The sequence below is a fragment of the Castor canadensis genome, chromosome 1 (assembly GCF_047511655.1).
Source record: "Castor canadensis chromosome 1, mCasCan1.hap1v2, whole genome shotgun sequence".
Classification (NCBI taxonomy): Eukaryota; Metazoa; Chordata; class Mammalia; order Rodentia; family Castoridae; genus Castor; species Castor canadensis.
The window spans coordinates 150679154-150706008 of NC_133386.1; the positions used below are offsets into that span (position 1 = coordinate 150679154).

The following is a 26855-nucleotide window of genomic DNA, read 5'->3' on the forward strand; positions in this document are numbered from 1 at the left end:
TGTGTCTTACATATCACTGATAGGATGCTGGCTGGAGACTGCGGAGGTGATAGGGACCTTCCCGCCCTGGGATGTAGGAGATGGAAATGTGCTAAAGTTCCACTGAGTAGACTGACCTTGAAACATTCACTTCTGCAGGCCAAGAAGTGAAGTGGTAGAGTGGAGATGGGGCTGGGGCTGAGAGCATGGTCTTTGGGGTCATACCAGCCTAGGCTTGTACCTCACTTTTAGTTGTATGACCTTAGGCCTGCTACTTAATCTCTCTGTGCCTCAGGTTCCTTAGTTCCAAAATAGGGGTAATAATAGCATCCATCTCAGAGGGGGACCCTGAGGCCTAGATAAGTTAATATATATAAAACACTTAGTACAGTGTCCAGCACAGCATCAGACTATCACCACTGTCATTATTTCTGTTTATCAGTGTAAGAGGAATCTGCGTAGAGAGGCTCTCTATCTCTGGCTGCCTCCTGAGTCTCAGTGAGCTGTTCCTCCGTCACCTTTTATCCAGGGGTTAAGTGCACATATCCCTGCCCATGAAGGCTACAGAGCTGGCCACTAGCTGCCTCTCACATTTCCTGCCCCAATGAAAGAAGAGTAAAAACACAAACAACAAAAAAAGAAAAAAAGAAAGAAAAGAAAAATTTCTGCCAAGGAGGTAAATAGAGGAAAGACAGGCTTCCTTTCTGCCGAATGCCTGGCTCCTGAGTGACCCACACTGTTGCCTCCCTCAGAGAATGTCTAACATAGGGTTCGTGTTTGGGCTCTTCTAAGAGGCTTCATAGATTCCAGACATTGTATTCACCCAAGCAGTTGCTGGGTTGGACCATGGTTTTACTGACATGAGACTGATAAGGGTCGCATAATTTAACTTGGTGGTAAGTAAGTAATGACAGTGGCACCTCACCCATTCTGTACTCTACAGCTTTTAACTCCCCATCCAGAGTCAGTGAGGTTGCCCCACTGTACAGGTGGGTGAAGGACTCAGCAGCACAGCCTCTTTGTGCTCACAATATATCTATTTCAAATCTCTCTGCTTGAGGAGGTTGCATTGGAGGAGGGGAGGAAGTAAGGCTTTATGTGACCTAGAGAGTTCTGAAAAGGCTGACAGCTAGAGAATGGGCTCCCTACCAGCTCTCTCAAGACTTTCCTTGTTTGCCTAGGTTTGTAAAGGACTTAGAGTAGCCATTAGCTTTCATTCAACAAAGATGGATGGATGCTTGGAAAGGTGGATGTGAAACAGTCATGATTGCACTATTCTAGATGCTGGTGATAAAGTAGTAAGCTCTCAGTAAATGGTCATTGCTGGGATCAAAACCATTACTATCATGTAGTGCTAGAGGGAATAGTGAAGTAATAGCCTACACATTGCCTTTCTAGAGAGGCCTTCCCCCATAGGTGAGCATCTTTGTTTGCATCCTTTCTTCTTGGTACAAGCCACTTAGGCTTCCTTCCCATCCACGGATGGATCTGACTTCTCCAAGTCATGGCCTGCTTGCTGTTCTAGCTGGGCCTGAGTCTAAGCCTCCTAGCAGCTCTCTGAAGTGTACAGGTGTAAGTCAGCATTTCATGGATGAGCAGACTGAGGCCATGGGAGATCAGGGCCTTGAAGCAGAGGAGCATTCTAGCTTAGTTCTCTGTTTAGTTCTAGTTATTGGAGCTTTCTGCACTGTGCTGCACTGCTTTGTTCTCCACGGTAGACAGAAACGATGTCCAAGCCCATAAACAGGATGCAAAAGAGGAGAATCTTTATGTTTTCTTGAGTTCTAAAGGAAACCCAGGCAACAAACACCCCACTACCCTGTTGTTCCTCCTCTAAACTGCTTCAAATTGAACCTCCACCTCAACCTGCCATTGTGTTTCCAAAATACTGCCAAAGCCTTTGAAATTCTACTCCTTCTCCATATACTAGATGCCTCCCAGGCACATAGTAGGGGCTCAGCAAAGAGGTACTGGAACTGAATGGTTGGTCCAGTTACTCTCATTGGTATCCTAGCCCCTGGCGCTGTGGGGGTTTCTTTCTTCCCACTCAGGGGGAGATGGAAGCTCTCCAAGCCAGCTCTGGGAGAAGCCATGGTTTAAGGGATTAACTGGGGCCTGTACTGTTGCTGGAAACTCGTGGGAAGTGGCTGAGAGCTCCCCAGTGCTTAAGAAGTGGGTTTTGAAAAACAAGCAAGACAAACAAGACCTGCCTACGCAGGGATGAAACAGAGGTTAGATGTGGCTTGAGGAGATTTTTTCTTTTTCTTTTTGGTTTAGTTGAAAACAGACTAGAAAGAACTCTGTAAATGGGCCTTCATCCCTTTGAAAGTAAGTCCATAAGCTTTTTTAGAGGACAATAAGTTCTCTGTATTAAGAGTAAATTTATAACAACTTACATTTGTAAAAAGCGTTATAATTTACAAAGCCCTCCTTTTTTACAAGTATGGGGTGTGTGTGTGTGTGTGTGTGTGTGTGTATTAATACTCTGTGTAATCTCCCCCTTTATAGTTATCATATTTGTTTTTTAAAAATTCACCAACTCTTCATTCTGTCTGTAATTTGGTGGAAAGAACACAAGTAGGCCTTCAGTGTCTGGGCCTCAGTTTACTCATCTATAAGTGAGGATGCTAGGAGAGATGGGGAGAAAAAGGACCTCTCCAGGGTGTAGGCACTGAGTTGGGAGTGTGGAGAATGACCCTAAGCCACCTCTGAAGCCTTGGCTGATCAGGGCACCCAGCACAGGTAATGGGGATTGTGGACATCTGCTGAAGGCAGGTCCCCTCAGGAGAGGCAGCCTAGAGGGATGGAGTTGCTTCTTCTTGGAGCCAGGCTGGGGAGGTTGAATCCCCTTAGCACTTAAGCAAGCAGGCTATATACCCAGCCTGCCTTTCTAAACCTGGCTCCCAAGGTAATCTGGCTAGGTCTTTGGGGCACCACCAGACCAGTTTTCCTTATGGGGAGCCTCTGAAAGGGAGCAGTGTTTCTCCTAAGGGATACTGAGTCAGTGTCCTGTTCGGTGCCCCTTATAATCAACGTTTTATAAATAAAGCATTGATTCATTAAATGACTTCATAGTCAGGGGGAGCATCTCTAAGATTTTCATTTTTTTAATTATGTGTTTCCGTTACTCTCTTTTTCCCCTTTAATTAGTGAAGCATTCTGGTTGGGCACTTACTAGGGTGTGGTCCCTGTTCCCATCTGCACCCTGAGGAGAGCACTTCTTCCCTCCCTGGGGTAGGAGCAGCCAAAGGAGTGCAGAAACAGTGTCCAACCCCCAATGCTTCACTGGATGATCCAAAGATACGCTGCTTATGGCCAAGTAGTCCCAGGCAAGGGTCTTGACTTTTCTGGAACTGACTTGAGATGGACTCAGATGCTGTGGTTTTGAGGGCTTTGTTTTTGTGGTTCCTCTGGCGGGAATCAGCCCTATGTCAGCAGCAGTGGCTGGAACAGGGGACTGGGTGTTGCCTGGTATAGATGAGTCCTCTGTAGCTGTCTGACTCTGCTGCAGTCTGGCAGCTGTTTCCCTTGAAAGTCCCCAGTGATTCCCACTGTCCATGTGGGTGGGCTTCCCAGGACCCCCTCCCCAGGGTTCTCTCTGGTTCCCCTCCACCTTTCTTCATTCCTCTCTTGCTTCCCTAACTTATGGGATAAGTGGGTTGTTCTTGGGAAGGGATGGGTCTCAGGGATAAAAGGAAAGGTTTATATTGCTGGGATCCCCTGGGATGTGTTACACCTCCTCTCACTGGCCAGTGCTGCTTTTGCTCTTCCCCCTCCACCCATGCATGAAAGTGGGCAATCCCCTCTTTCCCTCTAACCCTACCCTGTCTGATAGCCACTAGTCATATGGCTAGGACACCTGAAATATGGCAAGTTCTTCAAGTGTAAAACACTCACCTGATTCCAAAGACTTGGAATGAAAACAAGATTGCAAAACATCTCATTAATACTTTTTATATTAATTATATGCTGAAATAGTCATTCTTTGGATCTGTTGGATTAAACAAAACATTCACATTAATTTGGCCTGTTTCTGCTTACTGTTTCAGAAAAATGGCTATTAGAAAATGTAAGATTACATGTTCAGCTCACATTATAGTTCTAGTGCAATGATTCTTAACTGGTGGCAGCTTGCATCCCAGGGACATTTGGCAGTGTTTGGAGACCCTTTTTTTTTTTTTTTTAATAATGGTAATGAGTTTAGCTTTAATTTGTAGGTATTAGAGAGTAATTTGAGGTTTTTGAGCTAGTAGAGTAAGTAGTGGGTGGGTAATAGAGTTAGTGAGTTCTCTAGTATAGGTTGACAGAGTAGGTAAAAACTTGACAGCAGAATCCAGGATGATATGGAGGTGGAAGATACTATATAACTATATAACATATGCAAGATCAGCAAGAGGCTTGCAGACATTTTGGATTGTCATGTCAGGGAAAGGGGTTGCTGCCAGCATTTAGTTAGTGGAGGCTACAGATGCTACAAACAACCTATAATGCACAGGACAGCCCTCCACAACGAAAAATCAATCTGTTCCAAAGTGTTAATGGTGCCAAGATTGAGACACCAATTCTAATGGCAGTGCTGTTTTACTCTAACCTTGGATAAGCTAATCTGCTCTTAATGGCAATAATTCTGTTGGATCTTAGGGCCAAGTAGAAAGGGTAGGATCAGATATTACAGTGAGATGGGGATGGTAGTTCCAGGTGTCTTATTTTCCTTTAATAGTTCAGCAGAGCTTAAACCATGCCCTTACCTATCTTATCACCCCACCACTACCACCTCCACCTCCCTGAGTCAGAACTGGAGAGGCAGTTTGTTCTCCCTGGTGGGGTACATCAATGATGCTACAGACTTGAGTCCTGGAAATCCCACCTTCCGTGTGTAGACTTCCTCACCCTGCCTGAAGATGCTATCAATGCTTTGGCCATCCTTCTACTAGCCCAGGCCTGCCTCCAGAGAGCAGCTGCTCTGAATGCCCAGGCATGCCTTCCTCTTTGCAGCAAAGAGTTCCCAGGCAGCTCCCAGCGGGCTGTGAGGATAGGCCTTCTAGAAATGTGCCCTTAAAAGATGCTCTGATAAAGGGAAAGTAATGTGTTCTTTGGCAGGTTGTAGGCATCTATCACATGGTAATCATGGGTGGGAATGATGCTGTAGGATTGGAGTCTCCTGCTGTCTAGACACTGTGGTCTAGTCACAGTTTCAAAAACATTTTAATTACAAACCTCCTTACAGTGTAAGGTGACCCACTTGGAGTTATCAAGAATGTCTGAGTAAGTTTGCTGAGTTCTTTTGTAGCAGCCGCAACTTGGGTAAAAACTACATTCCAGTGGTGAGAACAGGTTGTCTGCCTGGGAAAGCGTGTATGAGATGCTCAAAGGACCTCATCTTTCTCCTCTTTTCGGCAAGGCCTCCCGCTCCTTTTCTAGGGAAGGCATTTGTGTACAGACACACTGGGTTTTGCCTTCTGGAGTATCAGGATTCTGGACTTTCCCACATAGCTATGGTCTGCAGTTGGGTAACAGATGGATATTCCACCCCCAGAAGATGGATCAAGGTGCAGATGACCAAATGGCTTTGCCCTTGGGAAACTTGAGGATTTTCTGTCATCTTGAACTGATTTTGTGACACCTTGATCTGTTTCTTCCATCTGAGCCTAGATATTTTCATTGAAAAAAAATTGAGAAAATCCCTGTCATTTTTTGCAACTTCGACTCCTTTCCTCCTTGCCTCACCCCCTTGCCCCAGGTTATACTTTGAAAATTTGTTTATAGACAAACTTGGCTATATTAAGTAACAATCTCTTCCCTCCATTTTTGCAAAGTCTTGAGACACATCACAACCCACTAGCATCTAATCAGCCATGGCTAATCTGTGTTCACACTAAATTGACAAAATCCCTGGCAAAATTAAGACTGTGGGTCCACAGTCAAACAGATCTGGGCTTTACCAGATAAGTATCTCTGAGTGATAGGACCTTAACTTCAGTGTCCTCCCCTTAAATAAAGAGATAGATAGTTCCTATCTCATAAATTAGATTCTCCCTTGTTTAACAGATAATATGTGGAAAGTCCCAGGAGAGCAAATTGGTAAATACTGTCTGTTGTATTCAGTCAGCCTTCAATGTGCATCCCGATTTGGAGTAAAGATGTGATATGGTTTGATTCATGTATTCATTTGGCAAATATATACTGGTATCTGCAATGGATCAGGCAAGGCCCCTGCTTTAGTTTTGCTTATGGTCTACTGGGAGAGATTTAGGGTTGTGATAAGCACTCAGCAGAAAATAAACAGAAAATTGTGATAGAGTCATGGGGCAGGGCTGGGAAGGTATTTTGGAGGAATGTGGTGTTTGAGCTCAGACCTGAATAGAAGAAGGCACCTCATGCTAAGATCTGAGGGGAGGGCATCTCAAGCAGGAGGACCAGCAAGGAAATCCATTCTACTGGAGAGGTATTAAAAATGGCCCCTGGGCTCCCTTAAATATCTTCTTGGACCCCTTAAGGGCAGGGAGTCATGGGGAGGGACTCACTAGATAATATAAGGCAGCAGTTATCAAAAAGCCTAAAATATTGACTGTCTGGTCCTTTGCAAAAAATGTGCTGACCTCTGACCTAAGACCCCTCCCAGCTCAGACAGTACAGCATCTGCAAGTCCAGGGAACAGGAGAAATCAGCCCTGCAACCTCCTGGGTGCTCAGGCTCCAGATGGAGCTCATTCACCTTCTTGAAGATACCCGTGAAGGCAGTATGTGCACCAAGGAATGCAGACTGCTTCTAGCCTAGTACTGCAGGGACCATCATGTGCCTATCCCCAGATGAGATAAACTGAGTCGCAAGCTCTTTCTTTTTTTTTCTTTTGTATTTTTAAGCTGCAAGTTCTTAGAGGTCAAAATGCAGATTTCACTAGAAGGATTCTTTTTCAGGAGGAAAGAAGGGAAGGAGGAGCCCTGATCATTGCTACCAGTTATTGACTTATGGAGTTCTATTTTGGCGGCAGTGGTGTTTGAACTCAGCATCTCATTCTTGCTAGGCAGGGGCTCTTAGCACTTGAGCCACTCCACCAGCCATTTTTTGTGAAAGGTTTTTATCGAGGTAGGTCTTGTGAACTATTTGTCCAGGCTGACTTCTAATCACAGTCCTCCTGATCTGTGCCTCCAGATTAGCCAGGATGACAGGCGTGAGCCACCGGCATCTGGATATATTGAGTTCTTACTGGTACCTGAGGCCCTTTTATGAACAATCCTACAGTTTATTGACTCCATCCTCACAATAACCCAAGTTGGTAGGAACTATGTCAGTTCCTCACCTGCCTGCTCTTCCTGGGCTGTGTGTCCAAAGCGTGTGAGTCTTGACCTGCCTTTGTGCCTGAATGACATCATGCATGGACCACTGAGCCATACTCAGTCAGCCCCTGCCTATGGAGAGAGAGGTTTCGAAAAAGGAGACAATGGAGAGGGCAGCATGTCCTTGTAGTGAGTTTGTACAGCATATTACACCCGCCACCTCCTTCCAGAATTATGCTAAGGCTCTTGGTGGGTGATTAGCTGTGGACTAACCAGTGGTCCAGACATGGCTGTGAATGGTAATGCTGGCCTTGTGCTCCCTGGCCCTGGCTCTGGCTTTGGGCGCACTGCAGGAACAGCTGCTGGACTCAGGTAAATATCACTCCTTTGCTGACATTAGAGGAACAGGAGTTGGTGACAGTTGAAGGGATGCCTGGCCTAGCTCATGCAGATCTATTACCAGGCCTCCTAGTAGCCTCTCTGCAGAGGCCACCTTGGGACAGAGCGTTGTTCACAACATAGGGTCAGCCTTGTCTGTGGCCATGGGAATGAAGTGGTGCTGGCAGAGGGTTCAAAGTACCCACGAGGGAGTAAAAAGCTGCCAGAGGCCAGGTGCTGGTGACTCACACCTGTAATCCTAGCTACTCAGGAGGATCGAGGTTCAAAGCCAGCCCAGGCAAATAGTCTGCAAGACCCCATCTCGAAGGAAATCAAACATCACAAAAAAGGACTGGCGGAGTGGCTCAAGGTGTAGGCTCTGAGTTCAAGCCCCAGTACCACACACACACACACACACACACACAAAAGCTGCCAGAAACGGAAAGTAGACCCTAACTCTTTTAGAGGAAAGTGACAGTGAGGGTCTCGGAAAGGACTGAGTCAGATGCGGGTGTCACAAGGATCTGGTGGTGACTCTTTGCTCTGCCTGTCACTGGCTGTGTGATCTTAGCCAAGTGCCACCCAGCGGAAATTTGTTTGTGCTTCGGAGCTAGGCTACCCACATTTGAATGCCAGCTCCTCCACTTCTAACTGTGATGAAACCTTGGACATGCCGCTTAGCCATTTTGTGCTTTGGTTTCCTAATCTTGGGTGCTTGTGAGGTTCGAGCAGGTCAACACATGTGACACATTTGGAACAGTGCTTGACATAGATTGTAGTTCAACAAACACTAGCTATGTTAAGCCATGAGCCCTAATTTTGCCTCTGAGTCCTAATTTCTCAACTATAGGATGGGAGCAGCAATCCCATTTTTCCACACTGACTCCTGTAAGGACTGAGAGAATGTATTTAAGGCAGGTTTGGCAGCTAATATGTAAGACACTCAGAGATGTCTCTCTTGACCTCAAGTGGCCCTGGCTGCAGCAGCTGTTGAGTGGAAATATTTGTCATTATGTTGATTGACAGCTGCTAGTCGCAGCCCTGGCTGGAGTTCTTAGGACTGGGCAAGTATAGAGTGGCAATGCTCAGCTTGTGTTCTGCCTTTAACACTGGATTAAGGGATCCATGTTGTTGGCTCCTTCAAGAAGCTACCAAGTCTGGCAAGGCAGGGACATCCTGCCTTTGCTGTGGTTTTTCTGCCGAAACCTGCCAGTGACTGCTGTTCTCATAGCCAGCAAGTCAGACTGGCCCCAGGGGTGCTAACCAACCAGGGCCCCCTGAGTATTCATTCATATATTCATATTTTCTTCCTCCCTCCCTTACCTTCTTTCTCCCTCTCTTTCTTCCTCCCTCCCTCCTTCCCTCCCTTTCTCTCTTCCTCCCTTCCTCTCTCCCTCTCTCTTTCCCTCTCCTTCTCCCTCTCCTTCTGGAAAGCATTTTGATACTATTTGATAACTGTAACCTTATTATCTAATAACTCCATTTCAACATGTCTAATGGGAACACTTCAGTGTGAAAACAACATGAAGACTATCCATTGCAGTATTATGGTATAAGGGGGAAAAGTCAAGATAAGAAGCTGATAGAGATTCCTGAGGAATTCAAGCCCTCGTTCCAGTTGTTACCAAGACTGAATCCTCTTTTGACTTGGAGTGCTGCAAACCTTCCAGGGTCCTTCCTTGCTTTTTGTGTGTCTTGTTAGTTTATTTTGTTTTTTCTAAGCTAGTTTTGGTTAGATTCCTATCATTTACAGAGTAAGTCTAACAAAAGAGAAGTCTTCTCAGGGAAGAGCAAGGAGGCAAAGGGTCCTCCTTCGCAACCAGTGAAGAGAAACGAAGGAGACAGGTGGTACATTTGTCACAGCTCTCCAGAAAAGTACAACCAATAACACGTACATGAGATGGGGGGGGGATAAGGAGTTCAGAAATCGCATGAGGGGGTCCCTCAAATGTAAAGTTCCCTCTGTTTTTCTAATGACTCTAGAGCACTTCCCTGTGTGGGCTCATGGCTTGGGATTCACCTGCCTTTGAGGAGACAGACTTGAAAAAGAATTCAAATTCCCCAAAACATGGTGCCATGGAAAACATGCAATTTCCTGGTCTGCTGTCTGCCTCTCCCTGACTCTCTGTAATAGTCTCTATGCATAGAAGTTAAGTGTGATTGCTTGATTGATTGAATTGACTTTTCTAGGATGTTCTAGGCAGAAGGTGAAAGAGGTAATTAGGCCCTGTGTACTTAGTGTAGTGAGGCCATTATAGCCAATCTATAGGAGTACAGAGGGTAGGGTGTGGTAGGTGCAGAAATTGGAAGGAAACCTGAGGTTAAGTTCATATGGGGCCATGAGACCATAGTGAGGCCTTCTGGTTTTGAGTTCTGAGAACCACAAGAGAACATGAGAGGTCATGCATAATCTGGGAGGAGCATGACCTGTCTTTAGAAAGACTGCTGCTGCTGCATGTGGGTGGGGGAGGACTAAAAGGGGACAGAGTGGGAGCAGGAAGTTCAGGATACGGTAGGGTGGGGATGACATGGATAATATGGCAGCATAGAGGATGTGGAAACTGGTTGGGTTCTGGGTCAGTTCTGAAGGGAGTATCAAAAGGATTGCTGGTGGATGACTGTGAGGTGAGAGAAAAGAAGAATCAAGGTTGATTCCCGCTTTTTCATCTAAGCATCTAAAAGTAGATATGCATTTACAGTGATGATAGGAGGAGCAGGTCAGGGATGGGGATCAATAGATTGGCCGTAGATCTAGTTCTGGTGAGTTGCTTATTAGACCAGCTAGAGATGTCAGTGGCAGGTGGCTGTGGGGTTTGAGAGTTCAGGGAATTTTCATGTTGGGGACAATTCTGAACATCATTAACATGTAAGTGGTATATGAAGCCATAGATGTGGATAGTCTAAGGTCAAGAAGAGACTGAGCTCTGGGCACTCCCAAGTATAGAGTCAGGAAGGTGAGGGGAGCAGCAAAGGTGCCTGAGTGTCTATGGGCAGGGTAGAAGATTCATGAGAACGCATTCACTGTTCAAACACTGCTACTACAACTTTCTCCACCTCTAGTTTCTTTTCTCTCTTCTCACCATCTTTGCCATTGATCTGGAACCAATTCTGTTCCAAACTCATAATAGTCAAATGGGGAAAATAAAGGCCACACTCATTGGTCTAACATCCAATACCTACCTGGTTTCGCCTTTCCCTCTGTGCCTAGCCCCACACATACTTCAGCTCCACCTGGGCTCCCTAAATCCTGCACACTGCTGCCCTCTTTCTCAGCATGCCATCTATCCTGTCACTGCAGTTCCCCAGCTCAATTCATCACTCATGCTCCAACTCCTGGACAGACCCTTTTTCAACCAAAGTCACCAATCTATTCCTTCTCCAAATTGCTATAGTAGTCATAGGTAGAACCAAGCAATCTAGCCTTCATTATGCCTGTTTTTCTTCCCTAGTTCTTCACCAGTCAGTGTTCTCAGGTCCTGTTTTCTCAGCTTCCAAATGGCTGTGGATATACATTACCAAGCAACCAGTGGTAACTCCATCTTTTATGCTATTATTCATACAGTTGTTACTATTGTTCTTCCCAGTAGAGGTACACAAGCCCCAGCAGAGTTGCACCTGGATTGACTCTTTGAGATCTTTCCACTGTCAGGGGCTGGCCTGAGGGGGTGCTCATGCCTCACATTTGGGGACCTCATGCTTTAGGTGGGGAGTTGCCATGAGGCATGAACAACACCCAGAGACTGTACAGGTCTTGAAGACTGAGCTTATAACTTCCAGATCAGGTTTTAATAGGAATGTATTCACAAGATCAAGGGGCAGAATGTTTGCAAATGAAACTGTCCCCAGATCTAGACCCTGGTTGCATTAGCACAGAGAATAGGACATTTTTTTCCACTTCCTTTCTGCTAATTTTTGAAGTTAGTAAGTGGACTAACTGGACTACCAGGACTAACTGGGTGTGAGTGAGGTACAGAAGAGAGTCTGGACCAGGGCAGGGTCACATCATTCAGATGAGATTTAGTTCCCAGCCCAGAGTGGCTCTTGAAGTGTCCATGAAGAGCCCTGCCTATCCAGCCCCCTCTCAGCCACTCTTCCACAGCTAGAACCTCATGTGGCCACATCTCTCAGGAGTCCCCTCCATGCTGCCCTGCAGGGTGAGGCTGTGAGGCCAAGAGGCCTAACAAACCCTCGCATTGCAGGCATGAGAGTGGCCTCTTGGATTTGAATGCTCCCCATTCGACGATTCTGAGCAGGCTGATTTTGCTCATGGTAACTCAGTAACAGCCAGGAGCTTTCTGCTTGGAAACTCATCCTAAGAGTCAGAGAGGCTGTGGAGCCACCCCAGGAAGTACGGCAGCACATTCCTGGCACCAGGGTGCTGCCAAAGAGAGCTGGCCTGCAGGTCAGCATGCCAGGACAACTTCAACCACCAGGGAGACAGCACCAGGCCTGATCTCCTGGTGAGTAGCTCGCTGCCAGACCACCAGCTCACCACAGAAGATTATGCTATCCAAGCCCAAACTCCACTGCTGTGGTACCTGGCCATGAGACTTCCCAAGACTTGCACAGGCTCAAGCTCCATCCGGCATGTGAACTTCCACCCCAGGGAAGCATGAAGTCAGCTGAGGCACAACTTCATCCTTCCATGCAGAGGCCCTGTGAACTCAGGCTGAACTCTGGCTCCATTCAGAGGCCACCGTGGGCTCTGCTTCCTTCCCTAAACTCAGGCTTTCCTGTCAGGAAAGCCACTGAGAGCACAGATGTTAGATAGACCCACACTGCCCAGGTTCAAATCCAAACTTGACCACTTCCCTGTTATGTGACCGTGGAGAAATTTCTTACTCTTTTACTCCATTTCATAACTCAAAAACGGAGGTAATCTGCTTGACTTTTCTATACCTAAGCTCCCCCACTTTTAAAGTCAGATGATGCCGATGCTTCCGTAGGTTAGTTGCAAGGATGAAATACGCCAAGTAGTTAGGGCAGTGTCTGACAAGTAGCAAGTTTTGCTGGGCATGGTACTGTTGAGATGTTCTAATCAACCTTTCAGTGGAGGTGCAGAGCAGCTGTGAACAGCCTGCTGAACAGTCCCTTGGGCATCTCCCTCGCACATTCTAGGCCCAGTCCCAACACCCCATTCACTTATGGGCCATGCCAAGGGGAGATTGGAAGATGTGCCATGGCATGGAGGAGTAGGTCATGCTTATAGGGCTCCTATAAAGTGGAATAAGAGTCCTGTGCGAGCTGGGGCTACCTTAGTCGCTTTGTGCCCTGGCTGGATGTGTTGGCCATGTCTCCCTCCCACCACTTGATAAATAAAGAGCTGGTTTTTCCATGTGTGGTGTTTGTCCTCCTTGCAAACATGGAAGCCTGAACTCTGCCGAGCTTATCTCCACTGGATTTCCTGCTGCTGTTGGATATGCCCCACTCCCCAGTGAGTAATAATTCATGTTGCCTGAGTGCACAGATGTGCTGACATCCATGATGCTGGTGGCCTTGGCAGACCCCAACTCCCTCAGTCTGGGTGGGAATCTATAGACATTAACCCCTGGCTGACATGCACCAAGCATCTGTCTTATGGACAGAGAGCCAGACATGAGGGAGCAAGGAGGGGATGGAAAGTTCATTCACCCATCAGCTGTGTGTCAAGGCTCTCACATGCCAGGCCTCATACTGAGCTCCGGACACACAGAAATGCAGAGGACACAGGAAAGCCCTTGAGAGGCACTCAGACTGGCTGCAGATCAGACACAGCGCTGGTTATTGCACACAGGTCTGGGGCAATAGTAAGAACCAAGCCACTGGGAGCACCAGAGAGCAGCACGCAGTTTAATTTGGGGGCTCAAGGAAGGCCTTGGCTGAGTTTTAATGAGTAGCATTCCTTCCTAGGATGGCAGTCCTCAGCAGTGATGGCTGAATGGGTCTGGGGAAAGAGGCGTACTCTTTGGCTTAAGTTAGCTTAACTTGTTTGCCCACTTGCCTGGATTTCCTCCATTGGTATAATTAGGTCCCACTGGTATTTGCTTTGACTTTAGATTATGGTATGATTGGCCTCTCTGAAATCTCAGAGACAAAATTTGTGCTGGGTCCTAGGATGGTGGGAAAGCTAAATTTTCACTGATGGGATTTCGGGTTTAGCCAGTAGGAACAGACATAGGACGCTGGACACTGGCTACTGTTTGCACGCAAAATACACAGCAGCCCCTGGATGCTGTGTCTAGGGAGCAGTGATGGGTCTGGCCCGGTGGACAGAGGGCTGCAGGAACTCCCTTCTCCCTTCTCTGCCCTTCTTCACCCCACACCCTCCAACCCCTCCAGCTCCGGTCCCAGAGTGACAGCTCACAAATAGGAAAAGATGCAGTAACTGCAAAGAAATGCAGTGAATCCAGACTTCACCCCATGGCAAACCTCACAAGTGTGGGGCTTGGAGCATGCTTGGAAACGACCGTCATTGTCTGGCTATGTGGACTGAGGACTGCTTGGGGTGTGAGATAAGGAGGGGAGCTTGGCTTAGGGGCTGTTCTCTCCAGGCGCCTCTGTCCAGGGAGGAAGCCAGTGCCCTGCCCACCCACTCACTCATTCCCTGATGTCTCTGGAGTGAGTCGTATCTCAGCTGTGACTTCATTTCCCCTAATTGGGTGTCCATAAAGTCTCTGGAAGGTTCCAGCCAGTAAACTACACTGATTGCGGTGTGGGAGCTTCTGAGACCCTTGATTACACTTTCCCTTTGGGACTGTGGCGACCCAGTGGTGATAGCTGGAGGATGGAGTATTTGCTCAGGAAGGGGAATGTGTTTTTTTAAGATAAAGTCTGATCCTGAGCAGAGGGAAGTTTCCAGATGCTTTTGTAATGTCAAAGAATGAGAGGTGGGTGCAAGTCCCACCCATTGCTCTGCAGGACAGAGCAATTCTGTCTGGAATGTTGCCAAACTCCTCCAGTTTTGGAAGGCATCAGGGCTCCTCAAAAAATGCTGTTTGCATGAAAGGACTTCTGCTCAGTGCTTCGTCTAGGTCACTGTGTGCCCCCCCTTCTGTCCTGACAGGCTGTGTCTTCCCTGGGCAGTGTCTATTGAGGACTGACTAGGATTTGTACAGAATCCTGTTCGTCACCTCTGCCCTCATGGCCCCATGGCCAACACCACCAAGGCTACACTCTTCACTGACACCTAAGACCTTCAGCATCTGACTCTAGACTTGCTCTACTCTCTCTCTTTTTTCCAAAACTTTCCCCTTATACCCCAATCTTCTTTTTCTCTCTTCAAATGGGTTATGCCTTTAACTGAAATGTTTTTTCTTTTCATCGCTGGCAAATCAGAAGCAGTATAGCATGGTGGGCTCTGGAATGAGAGCATCTGAGTCCTCTTTTTTTTTTGTGGTACTAGGATTTGAACTCAGCACCTTGTAATTGGTAGGCAGATGTTCTTCTACCTGAGCCACATTTCCAGCCCTTTTGGCTCTGTCACTTTCAATCTGTGAAACCATGGGCCAATTTTTTAACTGCATTGTGCATCAGTTTCCCATCTAGAAATGACCATAATAATAATTCCTTCCTATGAGCAATAATAGTTCTGAGATTTTTTTTTCAGAAGGTTAACAGCTAAAACATGTAAAATACTTGAAATAGTTTTTGACACTTAGTGAATATCAACAAATGTAGGCTACAAGGGCAGTAATAATAACTCTTAAAGGTCCTCCTCTGGGAAGTGTTTACAATTTACTAGGCAGGATGAGCTTTTCCCTTTCTGGGTTCCAAGTAGAACTAATCACAGGAGGTTCTAGTTATTTGTTCAAAAGTCTGAATTTATCCCTAGCCTGAGAGTTCCTAGAAGACAGGCACTAGGCTTCAGCAAAAAGAATATCACCATTTGCATTAGTATGTATGTACTGTATGCTTCTTTTCTCATGTAATTTTATTGAGAAGTATTTTGCATACAGTATTAGTCATACAATTAAAGTATATAATTCGATGGTGTTAATGTATTCACAAAGTTGTGCAATCATCACTGTCTAGTTCCAGAACATTCCAAAAAGAAACCCTAAGTCCAGTGGCAGTCTCCCCAATCCTCCCTCCCGTATTCCTTTGCATCTGCCAGTCTACATTCTGTCTCTATAGATTTGCCTACCCTGAACATTTCATGTAACAGACACTTGCAATATACAGCCATTTGAGTTTAGGTTTCTTTCACTTAGCGCAATGTTTTTAAGAGTCAGACAAACATTACAACTTCACTCCTTTATATGGCTGAATAATGTGCCACTATATGGCTAGATCATATTTCATTTATCCATCAATTAACGGACACTTGGATTGATTCCAGTTTGAGCTATTGTGACTAAAGCTGCTGTGAACATTCATGTACAGGTTTTATGTGAAAATATACTTTCAATTCTCTTGGGTATATTTATATGGGACTAGAATTGCTGGGTCATTTGGTAACTCCAAGTTTAACTATTTGAGGGATGGCCAAACTGTTCAGAAATATCCGCACCATTTTACATTCCCACTAACAATGTATAAAAGTTTGAATTTCCCGTCACCAACACTTGTTATTCTCTGTCTTTCTATTATATAGCCATCTGGGTGAGTGGGTGGTGATACCTCATTGTGGCTTTCATTTGCATTTCTCTGATAGCTAATGGTGTTAGGCATATTTTTATGTAGTCACTGGTCATTTGTATTTCTTCTTTGAGGAAGAATCTATGCAAATTCTTTGTCTAGTCTTTAGTCAGGTCATTTGTGTTTTTATTAAGTTGCAGATACTCTTTATATATGTTGGGGCCTTGTCAGATATGATTTTCTGCCATCCTGGGTATTAATCTTTCCACTTTCTTGACAGTATCTTTGGAAGTACCAAAGTTTTCAATTTTGATGATGTTTAATTTATCAATTTTTTCATTACTTCTACTTTTGGTGTTAAGAGACTGTTGTCTGATCTGAGATTACGAAGCTGTACCATATGCTTTTTTAGAGTGATCTTATTTACAATAACACTATGAAGAAAACAACTTCATAAACCACTTCACAGATAAGGAAACTAAGAGGTCAAATGCCAGTGCTAGAATATATCTTTTTGGGGGGTGGGGGTGGGGGTGGGGGTGCTGGGTTTGAACTCAGGCCCTTGGGTTTGTTAGGCAGGTACCCTACCATTTGAGCCATTCCACCAGCCCAGTGCTGAGATTTACAGGGTCACCCTCTGACCCTCATCTTACTGTGCCTTCTCCCCAAATCTCTTTACCTGTGTGTCCCTCCCTAAGCTTGCACCGTGGCTGGTCCATGGTTGGCTCACAGGGATGTGCGCTGAATGGATGAATGGTGGGCCCAGGCAAGGTGCAGTGTGCCCTTGCTAGTGAGTTTTCCCCTCCGTGACAGTGCTGCCTGGACTCTGGAGGCTACAAAGCATCTCTCTTCTCTACCTCCGCAGTGTCTCATCATTGGGGGAGGACCATGTGGTTTACGCACTGCCATTGAACTTGCCTACCTGGGAGCCAAAGTGGTCGTGGTGGAAAAGAGGGACACCTTCTCCCGGAATAACGTGCTGCACCTCTGGCCTTTCACCATCCATGACCTGCGAGGCTTGGGAGCGAAGAAGTTCTACGGGAAGTTCTGTGCTGGCTCCATTGATCACATAAGTGAGTAAAGCCAGTGCTGGTACCCCGTGCAAGTCAACATCTGGCTGTGGGTGGGGCACATCTTGCCACATCCAGGAGTCCCAGATAGTCCCGTCTGGCAGTCTCTGGGGCCCCAGAGACTTTAGTCAAGGCGTGCTTTTTTGCCTTGTCCCAGGTCCTGTGCTGTGCCACGCTAGGCTTAAACACCAGGTAGTCAGGGACTGTAGCACATCTTGTTCACCAAAATTTCTATCTCAAAGACATAAAACAGTGCTTGACACATAGTAATAGTTGTTTGATAAACATTTTCGAATGAATGAATTAAATATGGAAAGCTTGGGTAAATAGCACAGTCTTAGGGAGCTCACCAAGATTTTGTCAATAATAAAATGTGCTTTCATAGAATTTATCACTTACTAGATGAATTCAGAGAAAGAGAGTGCATAATACCATTAAATGGGTCAGATAATTATGACCTAATTGTGCAAAGGAGTTTGGACATTGTGCTGCTGATGTGAAGGACCCATGGCAGGTTTTAGAATAGAGGAATGATGTGATCAGATTTGTATTCTCTGACAGATCTCATACCAAAGTATCCTTGAGAGAAGGCATCTTAGCAAGCGTAGGAAAGGAGGTAGAAAACACGGATTTCAGGCCCAAGGCCGCCCCCACAATGCTCTCGTAGGGCAAGTTGAGTGCCAAGACTTTGGGAAAGGCATCATCCCTCCTCACAGCTTTGTAAGGAGGAGGTCTTCAGCTATTTTATGTACGGCAATTCAGCCCATGAAAGTCAGGGAGGTTAACACTGTAGGGGGAGTTCAAGTGTTTGAACCAACTTGGGTCCAAAGTCTGTCTCATCCATTTCTCTTTGCCTTGAGTCAAACTCCTTACCTTCTTTAGGCCTCAGTTTTATCTCCTGTAAAATGTGCCTGCCTCTGAGAATTGCTGAGAAGATTACATGGGGTCAAGTTTGTATGCTTACTACTCTCCCCAGCACATAGTAGGTACTCAGGAAAATGCTTTGCATCCTATGGTGCACAGTGAGCAACAAGCAGCCACGGTCCCCAAACCTGAGAATCCAGAGCTGCATTCTCTCAACCAGTGCCTTTCCATGGGGATGGGCGAGAGGCGAGCCCGAAAGTCATGTCCATATGAAGACAAGAATTGGTGGGAAAAGAGAGCCACGCCTGGAGAGAATTATCAGCCACAGAGGGTGTAATTTATTCAGGCACAAGATAATTTACCAGCAGTGGCCCCAGAGTTTATTACTGCTTTGGAATGAGAACATTCCATAGTCCAACAAAAAGAAATTTGGATTTGCCCAGAAAGCTGCAAAGTCAGCATTCAGGATGTTCTGCCTTGCCCACAGAAAAAAGAATTTGTCAGTTACCAATGAAAAGAAGTGACATTGAGCATCACTTTCTTGTCAGGCCTCCTGAGCGGATTGTAGGATTCAGAATGATCATTGTTAAGGGTAGCTGCAGTTCCCCCAGGGAGAATTTATTGAGCACCTACTGTGTGCTAGAACATGATAGACTAGAAACATTGACACAATGAGCAGGCCTCCCTTGGAAGGACTGCTTCACAGCAGGAGGTGGCCTGGGCTCTGAAAACCCAGTTGATTGGCTTCCATTCAGACCATCTGTGGACTCCAGCCCTAGTTGCTCCCTCAGGCTTGGCCTTGCTCAGAGTTCCAGTGTATCCTGTGTTAGTGTCCTCCACTTCCCATCATGGTGCTTCTAAACCTCCACCACAGCTTTCTGGTTCTTAACAGATGGCATCCTTCCTGTGCTCCAGGGAAAAGAGGCCACTGGTGTTGCTCTCTGTCCCAGCCCCCTTTCCTTCCTCCTCCACCCAGAGACCCATACCTTCCCAGCATCACAGTTCAAGGCAGAGCTGGCCATCCCCTTCCAACTCCATTCCCTTCTGGCTTCCTTCCCAGGCAAGTGGAAGCATCTGCTCTTCACCTCATACTGGCCCTCCAGCCTCTGTGGGCACCCCACTACCATTCCTTACTTCAAAGTATTTATTCTAGAAAGAGGAGGTTTGTAGCCTTTGTAGTCCTTAATCTCTCTGTCCTAATCCTCCTCTCTTGGCTTCCAGGACCCCAGCACAGGCCTATTCTGTCACTACCACCCCCCCCCTCAACTGCCATGCTCTGCCCCCTCTGTTTACCTATGTTCCCTCCATGACAGGTGTGTTCTCCTACAATGAGCCCTGGCACATCGTAGGTACTCCATAAATGTTAAATTAGCTAAGCCAACTAAATACAGAGGGGCTCTCAGAAAGTTAACTTCTCACTCTGTGGAAAACTGTTTGGAGGGATGTTCATTTATACTAAATGACAGCATACAAAATAAGGAAATAAGGTTCCATTCATTGGGGAAGTTTGGAAGTAGAAGGTGGAGAACCATGAGCCCAGCTTTGTGGGGAAAACTTCCCACCCTGTCCCTATGCACTGGAGAGCAGAGAGCATAGGGATTAGGCCCTGTCTAGTGAGCCATCTGATCACTGATTTCACTTAATGATCTTTTAGCTTCTCTTTGACTACTCCTCTTTCCCTCTTTATCTTAGCAAGTCCAGAGCCCAGCCCAGGAAGGAGGCAGGACAGACCTAACCTCTCTCATTATGGCATCATCAAACAATTACAGCAGAGTCTTCAAATCAGTTAGAATTGGGCCCACATTCTGGTGTTGCTACTCTGTGACTTTCGTTTGACTTGCTTAAGCCTCAATTCTCACCATAAAATGAGAATAACAATGGTCCCAAAGGGCCACTGTTTGGGTTAAATGAGAAGACTCAGAGTGCTTGGCACAAACTCAGTGCTCAATGGTGATTGTTGTTGGTATACTGCTATGCCCTGCCATCATTGAGCCATGATTGTTCAGTATTCTGCATACAGGAGGTGCTCAGACATTGCTATTGACAGTTCCTCTCTCATCCCTTCCCTTTCTAACAGGTATTCGTCAACTACAGCTCATCCTCTTCAAGGTGGCTCTGATGTTGGGAGTTGAAATCCATGTGAATGTGGAGTTTGTGAAGGTTCTAGAGCCTCCTGAAGATCAAGAAAATCAAAGTACAGTATAATTTTCCTTTTCTGTCTTCACATCAGCTATTGCAAAGTGGCAGTTAACACTCGTAGCTCAGAGGAAGTTTCTGCAAGTGTTATTTTTATTGGAAGCTGTTTGGCATACTTCCATCAAAAGAGAGTTTCCCTTTTATGATCGTTGCTATTATCACTTTAGGTTTGCTCTTGAGTTCCTGGGTGATTTATTATTAAGCCATGAAGCCTGTAATTTGGTTATTCTCTACTTTGACAAGTGAAGTCCAGTCGATAGCAGGAAAAAGAGAGTGTTGGTAGTTTGGTAACATTCCTTCATATTACTTCAAGCTGTGTGTGTGAGCTCCCACACAGATATATGGGTGATCGTGCTATATCTGCAAAATATTTTACCATCCAGTAAAGAAAGTAAGGCTTCCCGAGCAACTATAAATCAAAGGGGAAAGGGCTGGGGTTATAACTCAGTGGTTGTGCTTGCTTAGTATGTATGAAGTCCTGAGTTTGATTCCTGGAACTGAAATTAAAAAAAAAAAGAAGAAGACATTCTGATGTATAACATTTTTAACCTTATTGAAGGTTTTTTTTTTTTAATAAGCCATAAACTTTACCCCTACAGGTCTGTCCTGCTTAGTCAATATGTTTCACTTTCTCCTTTTATTATGTTTATTTAAATTCTAATTTTTTTCATGCATCATAGCCACAGATTGTTTGAAAGCCTCTGCATTTTACTTACTGTCAAGTCTTCTACAGCCTGGGAAGAGCCTTAGGTATTGAACCAACTTAGTGTCAGAGACCTCAGAGTTTCCTGAATAGGGTACACCTCTGGTTTCTCCTGTCCCCTGCCTAGTGTATTTGAGAATTTAGGGAGGCTTTCATTACTTTTGTAGCAGGGCAGCCTTTTGTTATTTGGCATTCAGAGACTTGTATGCTCATAACTGTTTCAATACCTCTACTGGACAGTCATTTGATCCTCGGCAAGGCTTTGCCTTAAAATGTGTTTATAGAGGCAGTGTGATGCAGAGTGGAACATTTGAGTAAGAAGTAGAAATTCCAACTAGCTTTGTGACATCCTGCACATCCCTTTTGGTCTGTTTAGCAATATGAAGCCATTGAGAAATATGGGGGGAGATGAAGAGAGCATGGTAGAATCTGATGAGAAGAGGAAGGGGCCATGGAAACTAGTTTGGGAATCACTGAGACTAGATTCCCAGTGAAAGTCAGTAAAACCAGGTTTGGAGTTGGCATTGCTGGTTTACTTTGTCCTGGATTGAACTAATACTAAAGCCTGAGAACACCAGTAGAGTGTGAATCTGGACTGTCTAGGCCTTTCTTAGAGAGGCTCTGTCTGGGGTGTATCATCCATTTCTGCTGGCCAGCTCATCTCATCTTTCTGTCCTGATAGAAATTGGCTGGCGGGCAGAATTCCTCCCTGCAGACCACACTCTGTCTGACTTTGAGTTTGACGTCATCATTGGAGCTGATGGCCGCAGGAACACCTTGGAAGGTAAGGATTCTTTATGAGGTTAGAGATAGGAGGAGTGGGAGGGGAAGGATGGCTGCTGGAAACAAGATGGCAGACACCAAAGCTAGGGTAGGAGTCTTTTATAGAAGGGCAGGGTAACACTCTGAGAACATTGTGGTGAGGGCTGGGGAAGGACTAGTTTATAAAGTGCTTTATAACACTGCAGTGCTATAGGAAAAGTCAATACACATTTGGTGAGCACCTGCTAATGTACAAGCCAGGGTGCCGAGTCCTTCATATTCACTTCATCTAAGATAAACATTTCATGTTCTTAATGGTGTTCTTCCACGTTCAAGTACAGTACTAACCAAAGGAGGAGCCCCCTCCCTTTCTGTAACTTAGGTAAATACTGCCAAGCTGGGAGGGTACAAAACCAGGGTTATCTAGGTTCTAAAGCTGGAAGCATAGCTAGCGTGCTTTCTGCCGGTGAGATCCAGTCAGGTTGAGAGATGGACCCCATTGTGAGGCAATGCATCAGAACCTTGACCCCAGCCCCCAGATTAATTAGCAGGCTGTGCTAATTTATACAAACAGTATTATGAGATACCTTGAGTTGTGAAGAATGCCCCAATGACATCTCTTACACTAGGGACAGTTCAGCTTTTCAAGCTTGCCCCATCAAAGGCAGCAGGCTGTCGCCGTCTGACTGGCAGGGCACGTTCTCCAAGGACCAGGCATACTGTATAGGGCTGATCTCAGAAAATTCAGGATGTGTGGTCCTCTACCTTAGGCTCTTCACATCTGCCACGCAATCCCTGCCCTTTGCCACTCCCCTCTTCTCTTCCAGACTCCCCTCCCCACAATCCTATTGGACAAGGCGTTTCTAAGCTGCCAACTTGGATGCTGTGCTGATAGAATTTATGGGTGGTTTGGTAAAAATGTGAGTCTGAATATTTGAAAATTCAGGATCCACACTCAGCTTGAGTATAGTTCGGCATTTCATGAACATGGAAAGAAGGGTGGAAAGAATAGAACCACCTGAGCAACTCACACCAAATGGGTGGACTAGGGCAGGGTTTCCCAGTGCCAGCCCTGTTGACCTTTGGAGCTGCATAATTCCTTGTTAAGGGACTGTCATTCGTTGCTCAGGTATGTTTAGCAGCATCCCTGGCCTCTACCCTATAGATTCCTATAGCATCCCTACGCTTACCCAAGTTGTGACAATCAGAAATACCTCCATATGCCAAGTACACCCTGGGGGTCAAAATCACCCCAGTTGAGAAATGCTAGGCTCTGTTTAGTATAATGGCCATTTCTCATCTTTTGAAAAAAGTCTAACGAACAGCAACTGAAAGGAGGGTACTGAATAGAAACCTAAGGTTTCAGTCAAAGGATTTTAAGCAGGGATGACTCCCTCATGTGGAGAGAATCAGCGTGAGGCTGAAGTAGGTGGTGAGCAGATGGGGGAGGGGCAGCTCCCAAAGGTAGCTGGAGGAGAAGGTTATGTCTAGCAAATCTGTTCCTGATTGACTAATGTCTTAGTCTGTTTTCTGTTGCTATAACAGAACAACTGAGACTAGGTGATTTATTAAGACTCAAGGTTTGTTTCACTCATGGTTCTGGAGACTGGGAAGTCCAAGAACATGACATCAGTATCTGGTGAGGGTCTTCTTCCTGCCTCAGAACATGGCAGAAGGCATCACATGACCAGATGAACAGGCTTACCAGAGAGAGCTCCCTTGAACAACAAAGCCACCTTGAGATTGCTGGTTAATCCATTAATTCATGAGCAACTCAATCCATTCTTGAGGACAGGACACTTATGACCTAACCACTTAACTAAAAGCCCCATCCTCAAGTATCATTAACATACGAATTTAGGGATTAAGTTTCCAAATGAACTTGGGGGACACATTCAAACCATAGCAATGAATGTTTGGAGCCAAGTCAGTAAACAGCAAGGGGGGTTGTAAGGACTGCAAGAAAAATCAGAAGCTTTTTAAAAAGTGAGGATTAGGAGAAGGTCCCCATTGAAGTGTGACAACCTGCTGTGACCCCCTGTGTCACCACAACTCAAGAGAAAATTTTTTGTAAGCCATTGAAAACTAAGTACCTTGAGGATAAGTTCTGATGTTCTGTTACACAGTAGGATGACTATAGTTAGCAGTAATGTAATGTACATTTCAAAATTGCTAAAAGAAGGGATTTTGAATGGTCTCATCATAAAGGAATGATGAACATTTGACCTGATGATATGCTAATTACCCAGATTTGATCATTGCTTAATATGTACAAGTATCAAAGTGCCAAATTGTATGCCATAAACATGTGGAATGACTGTGTGTTGATTAAAAGAATAAAAATTAGAGTTTAAGAAAGCACTCTGAGGAACTAGAATTCTAAAATAATTTGTTTACGTTTATTGGATGTGTACTAAGTGCCAGTCACTGGGAATTAGTGTGATCGTTTCCTGGGGTGCTCTAACAAAGTACCATAAACAAAGTGGCTTGATCAATAGACATTTATTGCCTGGCAGTTCTGGAGGCTGGCATCCAACATCAAGGGCTCCTCAGGATTAGTTCCTTCCATGGAAAGAATCTGTTCCATGCCTCTCTCCTAACTTTGTAAGAGAGGTCTGATTCTGGGGGTTCCAACATGTCAGGTCCAGTCACTTGCCCCAATATACAAATTAAAGAGATGAGTAATGGTAAAGGTCAAAGAGGGGAGATTTTATTAATGTGGTATCGGCTTGCTAAGGGAAGAGGCAAAGTAAGCACTTCAGCCCATCTTCAGGATACTACCAGGACCTTCTGGTTAAACAGAGAATGAGCTGGGGCAGGGGGAAGAGATATATATAACTAAGCAGTCCCTGCAAAATGTGGCCTGGTTGATTGTTATCTCAGTTCTGGTCTTGTGAGGGGTTCCAGAGCTGTTATCACTGCCATCACTTGTTAGCAATCTGGTTCCCATGAGATGATTGTTCCTGCTCCAGGGTAAGTCCTCTTCATTATAGGTAATTGTCCTCATTTGAAGGGTGGTCTGTCCTGGGAGGCTCTGCTGTTCCTTGGAGGTAGTTTGTCCCTTGCCATAAAGATGTTATCATTCAGTCCTGTCATTCCCACAATCCCAGATGTCTGCAGGAGAGAGAATCAGAGCAAAAGGAGATAGCTGCAAAATGAAGGCAGGGATGCCAGGATTTTAACCTGGGTTTAGTTAATTTGTGTGCTCAGGTAAGGAGTCAGTCCCTTTTAGCAAAAGCAGTCTCTGAGCACCTGATAAAGCTTCTGTTGTTTGCTATAATCTTTGGGGTTCCTTTGCTTGTAAAAGCATCATCCCATCTCTGCCTTCATCTTCACATGGCATCCTCCCTCTGTGCATCTGTATCTAGCTTTTCCTGTATATAAAGACATCAGTGATACTGCAATGTGACCTGCCCTGCTCCAGTATACCTTCTTCTAAACTAATTAAATCTACAATGACCCTATTTCCAAATAAGGTTGCATATTGACATGTAAGTTTTAGGACTTCATAATACAATGCACAAGAAATGGAGTTATAGGGACAACTTATTAAAATCTCTTTCCTGCAGAAATTCAGTCTAATAACCTTATTTTTCAAGAGAAAAAAAAAAAAAAGCCAGTAAAAATGCTAGCAAAGTCCTTTGAAAAACCACATAAGTTCCCAGTGCCTGTGGGTCTTGAGTATATGCACAGCAACATGTCTGTGGTCGACACAGATCACTTTGGCCATTTGTTTGTCAAAGCCTTACCAGGGAATTATGTCCAATAGATTATAGAAAAGGATAGAGCCTGTGGACATCACAAGGCCTCTGCTGATGGCTTCCTCTGTGGGAACAAATATGCTCCTGTTCTCTGGAGATGCAGTACCCTGAATTCCCTGGCTTGTGGAGCAGTGAGAATGGCTTTCTTGGTCATGTTCTCAGTCTTCACGCCAAAGCCAGAGGACTGATCCAACTGTCCTTTTCCTCATACAGGGTTCCGGAGGAAAGAATTCCGAGGGAAGCTAGCCATTGCCATCACCGCCAACTTCATAAACAGAAACAGCACGGCTGAGGCCAAGGTGGAAGAGATCAGTGGTGTGGCCTTCATCTTCAACCAGAAATTTTTTCAGGATCTGAAAGAAGAAACAGGTGAGACCCATTTACCTCTCTTCAAACCAGCCCTGAGCTGTGATTTCTCAGGTGCACATGGTGGCATGTTGGCTTACTTGGGCACCTGGGATTGGGTACTCATTCTGAGAACATGGCGTCAGAGTTTTCTCCTAAGGACACTTGCTGGGCAGGGTTCCTTGAGGGAACGTTCTGGATGTTATGCATGGAAATAGATGCTTATTGATAAACGGTAGACATTTATTGAATGCTTGCCATATACCAGTGCTCTGTAGCTTGAGATACAAAGTCAAGGTTGACACCACCCCTCCTGAATTAGCTCCTGTCTAGAGAGAGACACCCATGTAAAGCCCCCAGTGGACGATGGTCTGGCTGTGCCAAGGTCAGCATGAGATGCAGGAGGTTCTCTGAGGACAGAGCCAGTAACCTGTAGGTAGCACCTGAAGTCTAGGTTCTTTTGTACAGTTCCTCAACTGCCCCTCCCCATGAATGGGGAACCAGGCAGCAGTTGTCACCTAGCCTTGAGCCTAAAAGATAGAAGTACTAATTCATTCACTCAAAGTGGATGGATTTTGAATGTCTACTGCATGCTAGAGGCTGTTCTAGGTCAATGAATGAGACAAAATCTCTCTCTCCTGAGATTTATGTTCTGTGGAGCTACACAACCAATAAACCTATAAGCTGTACATCAGGGAATGATAAGGATGATGGAGAGAAACAAAGCAGAGGGAGGAAAAAGAAGTGTGATCACTTCTTCCCATTTAAGTAAATTCTAGATTCTTTCCTTTCCTTTTAACCTGATAAACACATGTACTTTTCCTTAAAAAGGCAGTGTAGTAATAAAGTCAAATGAAATCTTTATACTAAAAAGAAATCACCCACAGTCTGACCACCAAGTCCCTTCACTGTCACTTGAACATTTTCAGTAATTTCCCACCTGTGTACCTACATTTTACATGGC

General features: G+C 45.4%; 1 protein-coding gene across 18 annotated transcripts in view; it reads left to right on the plus strand.

The window, feature by feature from the left end:
* The window catches only part of Mical2 (microtubule associated monooxygenase, calponin and LIM domain containing 2), a 207554-nt gene that overhangs the window by 59748 nt on the left and 120951 nt on the right, over positions 1-26855 (plus strand). For all 18 annotated transcript variants that reach the window (XR_012435654.1, XM_074041563.1, XM_074041572.1 and 15 more), the window contains 4 exons: positions 17056-17263; positions 20202-20318; positions 21706-21807; positions 25760-25915. Coding sequence is in view for 17 of the 18 variants with exons in the window: in XM_074041563.1 (XP_073897664.1) it covers positions 17056-17263; positions 20202-20318; positions 21706-21807; positions 25760-25915 (583 nt within the window). In the remaining variant the exon portion in view is untranslated. The remainder of the gene's footprint in view (positions 1-17055; positions 17264-20201; positions 20319-21705; positions 21808-25759; positions 25916-26855) is intronic.